Raw genomic sequence first — 14,091 nt, 5'->3', positions numbered from 1 at the left:
CGAACTCCCAACCTTCCAATCTCAGGGCAGATGTTCTAACCACAAGGTGTTGGTGCAGATGTGCTTTTTCTGTAACATTTAATTGAACCAGGAAGTCCTATTGAGTTCAGAAGACCTCCTTCCCAAGAGAGACCTGGCTGTATAGCTATGGATACAGAGGGAAAGAGCTTCATCCAGCAGAGTACTCACTTGCAAAACGTAGTTTACTTCTCAGGGAAATGTCTTTCTGATGCTGATCAGAGGGGTAAAAGGAAGATGCATGGGAAAATCAATGGGAAATTGGCCTGAGGGATGAGAGAGGAGAGAGGAGAGAAGGGACTAGTCACTTTCCAATCATGAGTTTTCCTCAGAACATTTAATTAAGCTGAGTGAACAGCAGAGGGCCTAAGGGCCTGAGGCGGCCGCTGAGATGCCCGAATGAAAGACTCTGTTGTTGGCGGAGAGGAGGAAGACATGAAAGAGAGGAAAGGAAAGAGAAATAGGGGGATTTTCAGTATTCTTCATTCGTGGTGTCAATGTTTTCCTCAGTAAACATAAACAGTCTTGTATATTCACGCACCGAGACAATAACGGATGATCTGCATGTGGTTACAGCAGCACGTGTTGATACATGTGATATCCACAGGTGTTCCTCACAAGCTGGACACCTCACCTGATCTCAGAGTCTCAAACAGACAGACAGACAGACAGACAGACAGACAGACAGGCAGGCAGGCAGGCAGGCAGGCAGGCAGGCAGGCAGGCAGGCAGGCAGGCAGGCAGGCAGGCAGGCAGGCAGGCAGACAGAAACAAAAGCACACACACACTCACGCACACTCACGCACACACACACACACACACACACACACACACACACACACACACACACACACACACACACACACACACACACACACACACTTACCCCCACCCCCCCACACACACGGCCTGTGGTGGTTCTCAGTGGTGTAGCCAGCGTGGGCAGCCCAGTGTAACACAATGCCTCTCTGTCCTCCAACGAATGGTTCACAGCTCCACAACACACAACAGGTCATTATGGGCCCCAGGACCCCCAACCCTCCACCACTTAGTCCCCAATACTGTCCCCTACTGAGCACACACACTAGCCCCTATTCCCTAACACTAGCCCCACTGCCCCACACAGCCCCACACAGCCCCACACAACCTCAGGGCAGAAACCAACAGCAGCAGAGGAGGTCTACAAAGCATTAAAGCAGCCCCCTGCCAGACAGCCCAGATCCTAGATCCTCTAGTCAGCCATTATGACTGACGGAGTCTGGAGAAAGGTCACCAAAGGTCACCCAGCTGGTCGTTTTTATGGATGTTGATGACAAGGGGGTGTGACACAGTGGCTAATTAACCGACATGAGTAGAGAGGGAGGGAGGGAAGGAGGGAGGGAAGGAGGGAAGAACGGAGAGACGACAGAGACACAGCGTATGAGATGGGGAAACGGCTCGTTTGAACTGACATCAGTAGAGGAAGGAGAGAATGATGGAAGGTTGAGAAGGAGAGAGCGAAAGCGATAGAGATGGGGAAGTGGCTTGTTAGAGCAGGAGAACACATTTAATACAATTAAAGATGGGAATGATTTGATTACAGGAGAGGAAGATGTTGGGGAGACATATGATATTACTGGAGTTTCCCCTGTCAGAGCTCAGCAACACTGACTGCTGAAGATGTGTAGAAGAATGTTTGTTTTTACTCTTGAAAATAGAGTTTAAAAGGTTATAGCTTTTACTTATAGGTACCTCACCACATCAAGAGATTAAATGAAGAGTTTATTTCCAAAACATTACATACACCAATTTCACATTTGTGTTTTTTAATCAGTGATTGCTTATGGGTTTGATGTGTGTGTTTTCAAAATGCTATACTGTAAATCCATTGTTTAGCTTGAATGTTCCTATCCTGTATATTTGACTGTGATATGTGGTTGTCTCACCGGGCTATCTTATAATGATTGCACTTACTGTAAGTCGTTCTGGATAAGAGCGTCTGCTAAATGTCAAATGTTTTACATACAGATCTCCTATTACTGTATTGCATTTTTATTTTATTTTTTATTTAAACATTGATTTCATAAATGCATAATTTGTACAGTTCTCTATGAAAAATGTAGTTATTTGTTACATTTGACTGTGTAAAACCTAGCAGTACTACTTATTTATCTGAGAATGAGGCGGATATATAGCATTTTGTCTCTCTGAAACGAAACCATCAAGTGATAGATTTTAAACAAATACATGTCTGTCACTGAACAACCCCATGCCATGATTAGACAGTGAAAAAACACACCAATCTCTTTCATAAGTTCTTTAAACAATAAAAGTTGATTTACTAACATTTCTGAAAATGGATATTGTTTTGGAATGAAATTCTTCATATACAGAAAATAAAGGGTTCCGGTGGGCCTTAGCACTTCAGAAAATAAAGGTTTTGTGACTAGTCGTCTTTAAAATAAATGATGTTACGGTTGACTGATCATTTACCACATGAGGGAGCTGGTATACCATACTCTCTCTTCCATTGGTCTGTTGTGGTGGAGCAGTCTTCACTGCCCCCTAGTGGTGAACTGGGTAGGTACAGTAAACGACTGTGTGGTGTAAGCAAGCTGTTCCTCCCCTCCTCTCCTCTCCCTCTTTCTCTCTCCTCTCCCCTCTCTCTCTATCTCTCCCTCCCCACTGCCCCTCGGCCTAGTATGTCCTCCAGTCTGTATCTATTTCTATTTCCATCTAACCCTCTCTCCCACACTCTCTGGGACGTTTTAAAAGACAACCTGCCAAATAATAACTCTCTGTACTGAGCTATTTGAGTTTGACACAGATTTGGGGTGATACCCCAGTTTTGGTTCAGAAAGAGAGAATTGTGAGAAAGACAGGTGTGTGTATGGGATTACCTCTGAGTCACTGAGCTAGAGAACAACAACCCCCTGCCTTCACATCACACACACACTTCCCCAAACCAGGCCAACCAATGAGCAGTCAGAAACAGGTGGACATCAACATGGGGTCAGTTTGACCTTTGACCTTTGGGACTGATGGGAAAAAATTGTGTGAGAACAGAGCAGAGTGTGTCAACCAGAACAGCTACTGCTGCTTGTTTATTATTATTATTATTAGACATTTATTAATTCATACAAAACAGCAATTCAAATATATATATATATTTTTTTAGATATTCCTTTTGATAAAATACAGAATAAAGTGCTCATTATTCTTTATCTGGACAATACATGTTATTTCCAACTCAGTTTCTGTTCAGATTCATTGTTTTTCCATCATTTATTTTTCCGTCATAAAATATTTTCTAATTTTGGAATACATAGCTCATGTATCAAACATTAACAGTAATATACCTTAAGCAGGAAGACAAAATTACCATGGTTTCTAATAGGTCTGTGATGTTACCAGTGTCGCAATATTCATTGGAAACACAAAGCAGACCAAACTCTTTGGTTCGTAAAAAATGTATGTAAATTATTGGGTGCTATAGCTTGGAAAATAAGTAAATGTGACTCTGAATGACAACATAATGATGTTTGTTTCCAACATTACGGATGTTTTTCTGAAGAAGTTAAATCCGCTTGTCACGTCCTGACCAGTAAAAGGGGTTGTTTGTTATTATAGTGTTGTCAGGGCGTGGCAGGGGGTGTTTGTTTTGTGTGTTTCGGGGTTTTGGTTTAGTTCTATGTTATGTATTTCTCTGTTTTATATTCTAGTATTCTATTTCTATGTAGTAATTGTTTAGGATTGGTCTCTAATTGGAGGCAGCTGAATCTCTTTGCCTCTGATTAGAGGCCATATTTAAGTAGGGTTTTTTGTCTTGTGTTTTGTGGGTGGTTGTTTCCTTTGTACAGTGTGAGCACCTTACAGGACTGTTGTTCGTTTTCTTGTTTTGTTTAGTGTTCACGTTTAAAAATATAAATGTATAAGTATGGACACTTACCATGCTGCGTATTGGTCCGATGATTTCACCTCATCAGAAGATGAAGATTATGACACCGCTTAATGCTTTGTTTCCTTGCCACAATATTAACGAGTATCGCGATATTGGTATCATCCCGGCCCTAGTTTCTAAGCATGAAAAATTATATATTTACAAACAGAAAATACTTTTTTAATACCACATCAACTTAATTTGTGGTTTTGAAAGTATTAATGACTCATGACAGCTATCTGTAAATGAAAAAAACTGTACCAAGATTTGGTTGAATGGAACCAAAAGTCACTTCACAAAGAATATTATTCCAAAGAATATATACAACTGAATATTAAATACAATAAGAATGCATTTAAGTCTTGCGCTATAAAATGCAAATTTAGACCCATGTACTGAACACAACTATGTTTCAAAACAAATAGAAACTCAAGAGAATAATAAGGTCATTCAACCTTCCTTCATCGTTGTGCTGCAGAATTCTTTCCTTCTCTATCTGAGGACTTTGGTTGGATACACAAAAAGCAGAGGAACTGTACCAAGGGCACATAGTTCATTCGGGACACTAGACATGAGAGTCTTCTATGACTGATTCACACTACAGGGCCGAGCCAAACCACAATGTGCTGGCTTCAGGGCTGTAGCCAGGGTCTGCGTGTTAGTGAGGACATTTTACTGCATTTCTATACAATTAAAAAACTCTAAAATGCTATTTGGAGAAGAGCAAAAAAAAGGACCTAAGCGATTATCACTATAGTTTCTGTAGCTTCATTCACCTCAGTCGATCTACAAACGCATAGCCTAGCTACACAATTAGCCGCTACACGTTAACTCAGCACCAGGATTAAAATCGATCCTTTATTAGGTACTGAGGGATCTGTTAGCAGAAAGTATTTAATTAACAAATGGTAAAGCATTAAAAAAAAGTTTTGAAATGTTCCTGCAAATCTACACATTTTGACATGACTTATGGTTAATATGATATCTGAGTGAGAGTGACTAACAAAATCAATGGGGGACCCCTGGAGGTCAGGGCCCCTGGGCACGTGCCCTATGTGCCCAGTCAGTAATTTGGCCATGATTACTACAAGTTTAGTCTAGACTAACTAGACTAATTTACCTATTTTTATTTTATTTTTAATGACATGGGCTAATTGAGTGACTGTCAGTGAGTGACAGAGGAAATCTGGGGCAGCCAAGTTTCAAAATTGAACCTTGTGTATTCTACTATTCTAACTCTCAACAGTAAGTTCAGACCCAGAATGAGTTCCCCAAAATACATATTTATTTTAATTTGAAAAAAATTAACTAGGTCTGGACCGCGGTGTCCTCATATGTAGCTACGGCCCTGACTGGCTTAGACATTTTCCTCTCACAATATATCCTTTCTAGCACAGTTCCAGCAACTATAGTGGATGCGTAACCAAGCCAGTGCAGGATTGTCTTGTCTCAGTTTGACTCTATAGTGTGAATCAGTCACTACACTCCTGATTCCCTCCTGAAGCCCAGCGCATCAAGAGCTATAGCCGGCTGCAGCCTGTCAATCTGATTGTCCATGTCCAGCACACACAGCATGTTCATGTCCACCGCTACCTGGTCCTGAAATCTCTCCTGGAAGATGTCTAGTTGCACGTCCCTCTCCTCCCCCTCCCCGTCGTCCCTCCCTCCCAGCATCACACCCATCTCCCCTACCTCCTCCCCCTCCTCCTCCCCGCAGCACAGGGCCACCTCGTTCTCGTAGCAGAAGGCGCTGGGGGAGTGTGGAGGCAAGAGGTGGAGGCCGGAGGACTTGGGACCGAGAGGGGACACTGACCGGGTAGAACTAGAGCCGGAGGCAGACGAGGGGGAGCGGGATCGGCCCGTCATCTCCCGGAGCTCCCTGGCGCTGCAGTGCGGAGTAGCTGGCACCTCGTAGGTCTTGTGGAAGCGGGAGTAGTCTACCTGGTAGCGGTGCTCCTTCTCAAAGACCACGGGCTCGAAGCGGTGGCCCCACAGGATCTCCCTGGCCAGGTAGGAGGAGCGGGCCTGGGTGGTCATGGCCGTGGCCTCCACCATCCCCTCCAGTATCACCACGATCTCAAAGTCCTCCGTCGTCAGGTCGGCGCTGCTCATGCAGTACAGCGGGCTGTTCTCGTTGATCTCGTGGACCACGACCAGCGGAGACACCAGGAAGAGGCGATCCAGGCCCTCATCGTAGCCCACGTCGATGTCGGTCTGCTCCATGGGGAGGTACTCGCCTTCGGCGGTGACGTGCGGCCGGATGAGCTGCGCCCGGACGTGAGCCTCCACGATGTGGCTTTTCCTCATGTTCCCCAGGCGAAACATCAGGCACAGCTTCCCGTCCCGCATGGAGATTACCGCATGGTGCGAGAACAGCAAGGTCTGCGCCCGCTTCTTAGGTCGAACCATCTTGGCCATGATGGTTCCGATCATGAAGGAGTCGATGATGCAGCCCACAATGGACTGGACCACCACCGTAGCCACCGCCGCCGGACACTCCTCGGTGACGCAGCGGAACCCATACCCAATGGTGGTCTGGGTCTCTATGGAGAAGAGAAACGCTCCTACGAAGCCTTGGACGTGTAGGATGCAGGGCTTCCACTCCACCCCTCCTCCCTCCAAGCCGGCCAGAGGCCCCTCTCCCAGGCCGGGTCGAAGGTCGAAGTCCCCATGGGCCAGGGCCACTCCCCAGAAGACCACACCGAAGAGGAACCAGGACAGCAGGAAGGTAGAGGTGAAGAGGAGCAGCATGTAACGCCAGCGGATGTCCACGCAGGTGGTAAATATGTCGGCCAGGTAGTGTTTCGTCTTGTCTTCCATGTTGTGGAAAACCACGTTGCACTGGCCGTTCTTCTTCACGAAGCGGCTCCGGACATGGTTGGGCCCCGTCGTGGAGATCTGGCGGCCGTTGTGGACAGGCTCTGTTGCTCGCAGGGTTAATGAGCTGCCGCCTCCTCCTCCTTCTGACCCTCCTCCTCCTCCACCACCTCCTCCGCCCCCCATACCCCTCCCAGTCATATTGTGGTGCATCAGGGGACCATGGCCATTGTGGAGGCCCAGGGTGGAGATCTTGAAGTGGTCTTCATCGGTGGCTACGATGCTGTATCTGATTGATGTGAAACAAAAACCCAAACAAAATACATGAGTTTAGAGAGGAGGGTGAAGGAGACATGGCAGGTTTAAGAGTTAAAGGCCCAGTGCAGTCAAAAACATTATTTCCCTGTGTTTTATAGACCAAGAATAGACAACAAGGACAGGCTTTTAGAGGAAGGAAAAGGGGGAGAAAAGGAGCTGATTGTCCTATTCCCCAGTCCTACCTGTTGACTCGCACCGCTCCCATGGCACCAGTGATCATCAGGCTGTGTCTGTGTGGGCAGTAATCAGGGCCGCGGTGGCTAGTGCCAACCATTAAAAGAGACCAGCTTGGTAGGAGGCTGTGGGCAGAGGGGCAGGAGGACAACAGCCTCAGGTCTAAGGACCCCTTGGAGATATCAGCGTTGCCTCCTTCTGATGCATTTCCTGGAATGACAGCAAATCAGAGAACAGTATGACTTTTTAAGGTCATTCAGAATCACAGCACCCAATGCACAGTATTCCTACATCTACACATGTCATGCAGGAGGAGGGTGGGATAGTCAACTCTCTTCATGCGTGAAGAAAAAAGACAAATATTCATCATGATGGTTATAGATTGAGTCCCTCGTTGCCGGTCGCCCGAGGCCCCTTTATGTCAGCATGGGGTGGAACACACTAACAGTCATAGGAGGGGCCAAAGGTCTGAAAGAGAGGGGAATCTGTGCTGAACTACTGTTAAGGGAACAATTGATCTGGTGTTTGGCTTGATGACAGGGTTAGAGACCGGGTGACGTAGTGGGTTAGAGCTAGTACCCATTATGTGATCGCTAGACTATCAGGGCAACCAAGGGAAAGCATTGCATAACAGCCGTAACAGGTTTGTAGCTGCACGCTATAGAACAGCAGCACTGGATGGTTTGAAGTGAGGTGTGGAGTTAGATATGTGTAGAAAAATACATGTCCATCTGCTGTAGCTTACTAAGGCGCTGTGACATCACTGTTGGGTCAACGAAACTGACACGTCGACACACGTCAGCACGGATTTATTAAAACACACAGACTTGAGTGTGAGTGCACACACATACACACGCACAGACACACACACACACACACACACACACACACACACACACACACACACACACACACACACACACACACACACACACACACACACACACACACACACACACACACACACACACACACACACACACACACACACAGCAGATGGACAGATGTTGCTCCTGCCGTGTGCTTATTGGCCGGATTAAGGATCCAGGATTCTTCCCAACTTAAATCCTCAGTAAGAGGCTGGGATAGATTAAGTCAGCATTGTTACATATCAATCAAAGGGCAGCTGGACCAAAGGGGCTGAGAGAAAGAGAGAGGGAGAGGGAGAGGGAGAGGGAGAGGGAGAGGGAGAGGGAGAGAGAGAGATATCCAGGGGGCTGACATGACATTATTGACAACATCACACCAGTGCCACTGTGTCTTAAGGAGTGTTTAGTGTACACAGTGTTAACCAGGGTCACACGTATCAGTTTGATTGGACAAAAATGCTTATCTGAGTTAGGTTGGAGGAGAAGAATAATGCATATGAATGGAAGACTGTGACAGCTTGAGATTCTCAGTTTGAGAGTCTATGGGATAATGCCAGATCATAATGAATCCATCGCCACAGACTGAGGAAACAGTAGTCTTTTCCAGTCAACCTGATTCCCACTGAGACGTGAAACTCAGAATGTAGCCATACTGTTAACCATATCAGCATCGGAGGCATCGGAGGCTTCCAAGACATATAGATGTACTACAGATCTAGAACATTTTGTAGAATATACAGTACCAGTCAAAAGTTTGCACACACCTACTCATTCAAGGGTTTTTCTTTATTTTTACTATTTTCTACATTGTAGAATAATAGTGAAGACATCAAAACTATGAAATAACACATATGGAATCATGTAGTAACCAAAAAAGTGTTAAACAAATCAACATATATTTTATATTTGAGATACTTCAAAGTAACCACACTTTGCCTTGATGACAGCTTTGCACACTTGTCATTCTCTCAACCAGATTCACCTGGAATGCTTTTCCAACAGTCTTGAAGGAGTTCCCACATAGGCTGAGCACTTGTTGACTGCTTTTCCTTCACTCTGTGGTCCAACTCATTCCAAACCATCTGAATTGGGTTGAGGTCGGGTGATTGTGGAGGCCAGGTCATCTGATGCAGCACTCCATCACTCTCATTCTTAGTCAAATAGCCCTTACACAACCTGGATGTGTGTTGGGTCCTTGTCCTATTAAAAAACGAATGATTGTCCCGCTAAGCGCAAACCAGATGGGATGGCGTATCACTGCAGAATGCTCTGGGAGCCATGCTGGTTAAGTGTGCCTTGAATTCTAAATAAATCGCTGACAGTGTCACCAGCAAAGCACCACCACATCATCACACCTCCTCCTCCATGCTCCACGGTGGGAACCACACATGCGGAGATCATCCACTCACCTACTATGTGTCTCACAAAGATACGGCGGTTGGAACCAAAAATCTCACATTTGGACTCATTGGACTAAAGGACAGATTTCCACCAGTCTAATGTCCATTGCTTGTGTTTCTTGGCCCAAGCAAGTCTCTTTTTCTTATTGGTGTCCTTTAGTAGTGGTTTGCAGCAACCATGAAGGCCTGATTCACGCAGTCTCCTCTGAACAGTTGATGTTGAGATGTGTCTGTTACTTGAACTCTGTGAAGCATTTATTTGGGCTGCAATTTCTGAGGCTGGTAACTCTAATGAACTTATCCTCTGTAGCAGAGGTAACTCTGGGTCTTCCTTTCCTGTGGCATTTCTCATGAGAGCCAGTTTCATCATAGCGCTTGATGGTTTTTGTGACTGCACTTGAAGAAACTTTAAAAGTTCTTGAAATTTTCCGGATTGACTGATCTTCATGTCTTAAACTAATCATGGATTTTCATATCTCTTTGCTTATTTGAGCTGTTCTTGCCATAATATGGACTTGGTATTTTACCAAATAGGGCTATCTTCTGTATACCCCCCCTACCTTGTCACAACACAACTGATTGGCTCAAACACATTAAGAAAATTCCACAAATTATCTTTTAACCAGGCACACCTGTTAATGGAAACATAGTCCAGGTGACTACCTCATGAAGTTGTTTGAGAGAATGCCAAGTGTGCAAAGCTGTCATCAAGGCAAAGGGTGGCTACTTTGAAGGATCTCAAATATAAAATATATTTTGATTTGTTTAATACTTTTTTGGTTACTACATGATTCCATATGTGTTATTTCATAGTTTTGATGTCTTCACTATTATTCTACAATGTTGAAAATAGTAAAACATAAAGGATAACCCTTGAATGAGTAGGTGTGTCCAAACTTTTGACTGGTACTGTATATAGAGAGTAGGAAGAAAATGGCTCCCTATTCTCTACATAGTGCACTACTTTTGATCACATCTCATATGGCTCTGGTCAAAAGTAGTGCACTATATAGGGAATAGGGTGTCACTTAGGACGCAGCCAGAGACAGTCAGGAAGCACTAGTCCCTGAGGGAGAGCAGGAGTAATTAAATGTTGATGATAGTTATTAGCGTTTCCATAGGAACCTCTTTCCCCTCCTCGACGCTCTGATTTGCCGTGTCGAGCGGGGATGATTTAGCACGAGGCACCGCCGCCGAGGTGAAGCGAAAGGGTAGAGACACCAGAGGTGTAAGTGCTCTCCTGAGTGACTGAGTCACATACAGGACTGATTCACTTTAATGTGGGTAAAACTGAATCACACAGAACAGAGACAAACACCCAGATATTTCAGCGCATTTACATTTAGGCAGACGCTCTCATCCAGAGCGATTTACAGTAGTGAATACATACATTTTCATACTGGTCCCCCGTGGGAATAGAACCCACAACCCTGGTGCTGCAAGCGCCATGCTCTACTTACTGAGCACACTGACCATAACCTACTCCACAACAGAACCTACTCCACACCATAACCTACTCCACACCATAACCTACTCCGCACCATAACCTACTCCACAACAGAACCTACTCCACCCCATAACCTACTCAACACCATAACCTACTCCACACCATAACCTACTCCATATCATAACCTACTCCACAACAGAACCTACTCCACCCCATAACCTACTCAACACCATAACCTACTCCACACCATAACCTACTCCATATCATAACCTACTCCACACCATAACCTACTCCGCACCATAACCTACTTCGCACCATAACCTACTCCACAACAGAACCTACTCCACACCATAACCTACTCCACACCATAACCTACTCCGCACCATAACCTACTCCACAACAGAACCTACTCCACACCATAACCTACTCCACACCATAACCTACTCCGCACCATAACCTACTCCACAACAGAACCTACTCCACCCCATAACCTACTCAACACCATAACCTACTCCATATCATAACCTACTCCACACCATAACCTACTCCACACCATAACCTACTCCATATCATAACCTACTCCATATCATAACCTACTCCACACCATAACCTACTCCACACCATAACCTACTCCATATCATAACCTACTCCATATCATAACCTACTCCACACCATAACCTACTCCATATCATAACCTACTCCATATCATAACCTACTCCACACCATAACCTACTCCACACCATAACCTACTCCACACCATAACCTACTCCATATCATAACCTACTCCACACCATAACCTACTCCATATCATAACCTACTCCACACCATAACCTACTCCACACCATAACCTACTCCACATCATAACCTACTCCACATTATAACCTACTCCATATCATAACCTACTCCACACCATAACCTACTCCATATCATAACCTACTCCACACCATAACCTACTCCATATCATAACCTACTCAACACCATAACCTACTCCATATCATAACCTACTCCACACCATAACCTACTCCATATCATAACCTACTCCACAACAGAACTCTACACAACACAATACATTTAGGGCCTGCAATTGTCAATATGTATATGCAGCTCAGATATGCCTTGAATCCGGAAACAGTTAATCCCAGAGAATATTAATATGAATGGATGAAAGTTTGTTTGTGTGTGTGTGTGTGTGTGTGTGTGTGTGTGTGTGTGTGTGTGTGTGTGTGTGTGTGTGTGTGTGTGTGTGTGTGTGTGTGTGTGTGTGTGTGTGTGTGTGTGTGTGTGTGTGTGTGTGTGATGTGTGTGAGCGTGCACTCGTGTGTGTATGCATGTGCGTTGGCGTTTGCATGTGCATGTGTGGTAATCTCCTAATCCAAACTGTGACATGAAAGGTGGATGCAGTCAAGCGACCTGGCTTAAATGTTCTTCTTTAATCTGAGACTGACATTAAAAGGAGAGAAATAAAGGAAAAAGAAAGTGAAGAGTTTAGGTCACAGGGCAGGGCAGGACATGCGCTTGTCAGGGATGGATGGATGAAGGGAAGAAAGAACCAGGGGTATAGAGATTATGACATCAGAGGATGGGGTGTTACTTTTGATCCGGTTTGGTGGCGTTGTGGCGTCGTCATCACTGAATAAAGCATTGTTATACATGATTATGGCAGACGTTATTGTAGTCAAGTAATAGGGAGGGGTGAAAGTTATGTCCGTCTTTTTTTAATGGCTTTGATGGGAGCTCAATGAACACAGTATCTCATTCAAATATGCACGATCTGCACGTCTATCATGAATGCACATTATTGTGTAAAAAAACACGTCCTTCCCATATCTATAAAAAAATATGGGATGACGAGATATCCCATTCTTTGAATAGCCAATGATAAACTAAAATTAGACTTTTTTTATAACACAGTGCAGGGTAGGCCTACGCACTTGCTAAACTATATCAAAGTTGATGCTGACGTGTAGAGCTGTCCAGTGCTGAAATCTATTCCCGCGCATATAGGAAATAAGAACGTCTGATTATGGGAATTGTGTGTCCATATCTGATCTAATTTCAAGTCTTGCAAATCAAACCTCTCAGGATATCCAAACTGGCATGCCACATCGCCTACGGCCTAGTCAATAAAATATGTCACACAATTAGGATTTGCCTGCGCATAATTTACAGTTGATTGACATTATAGGCCAGAACAATGCGTTACGTTAGAGGATTCATTGATCCTTTTACAGTGTTTGTCTGAAGGACAGTGTACAGCAGAAAATAACAGGTTTCACTGGGCTCTACAAGGCGAGGAGTTCATGTCGTGACATAATACTACCGGTGAAAACAGACAAGATTACTCTGCAGTTTATTTCGGGGCCGTAACCAGTGTATGAAGTGAGCTTCGTCGAAACGCTCCATGTTAAAAACAACAAAGACTCTTCGACTAGCCAACCTAAAAACCAACCAATCTAAAAGAAAAACAGGTCAAGTTCATGACAACTTGTCCTGTCAATGGAAAAGTGTTTTTGCCTATGAAAAAACGGTCAACTATTAGAATAAATACTCACCTTTTGAATGGCAATGTTGTTAGCTACTTGAAAAACAACGTTGACATCCTCTCCAAAATAAAAAATAAAACACATCCTTAATGTTCTGTCCTCTCTCTACGGATTCCTTTTTGCAGCCCGTTTCATTGTCTCATAACGTTCATTTTGAAACTTTTTGTCTTTAAATCCTACTATTCTTCCAATGTTCTGTTTTATTGCTTCATTGCATCCCACTCAACTGCTCGCATTCGCTCTCTCTTTTGGACTCGCACTTGACTCAATAAGCGCTCGAACCCTGTGTATGTGAGGTGCGCACGGCACATCTCTCTGTCCCTAGCTAGCTGTGGGTGGGAGAGAGAGGGCGGGCGGGAGGGATGGAGCGCTTGTCACTTTGATTATGTCCCCGTTCACGTGGAGTTGTGTTCCTGAGAGTGTAGGTGTGCTTCCCTATTATTTACCGCCCGCGCCACGGATTTTTATTAGACTGGCCTCCGGAGAAGAAAACAGGTTGCTATGCATTTTCAGTGAATTTAGATCAGTGTTAGGCTGTACATGCGAGCTGTCTTTGTGCGAGTTTGAAGCTGTATTATTGAACTGT

The 14,091-nt window shown here is 44.6% G+C and overlaps 1 protein-coding gene across 1 annotated transcript; it reads right to left on the bottom strand.

The window, feature by feature from the left end:
* Positions 1–3,035: 3,035 nt before the first annotated feature.
* LOC106592933 (ATP-sensitive inward rectifier potassium channel 12) lies at positions 3,036–13,806 on the bottom strand. Its single transcript, XM_045707547.2, has 3 exons — positions 13,515–13,806; positions 7,255–7,456; positions 3,036–7,043 (listed from the first exon to the last, which is right to left on the bottom strand). The coding sequence occupies exons 2-3, from the start codon at positions 7,344–7,346 to the stop codon at positions 5,417–5,419; spliced, it is 1,719 nt and encodes a 572-aa protein (XP_045563503.1). The 5' UTR covers positions 7,347–7,456; positions 13,515–13,806; the 3' UTR covers positions 3,036–5,416.
* Positions 13,807–14,091: the final 285 nt, after the last annotated feature.

Source organism: Salmo salar, chromosome 02, assembly GCF_965601325.2.
Source record: "Salmo salar chromosome 02, fSalSal1, whole genome shotgun sequence".
Classification (NCBI taxonomy): domain Eukaryota; kingdom Metazoa; phylum Chordata; class Actinopteri; order Salmoniformes; family Salmonidae; genus Salmo; species Salmo salar.
This window is presented reverse-complemented; position numbering and strand designations above follow the sequence as displayed.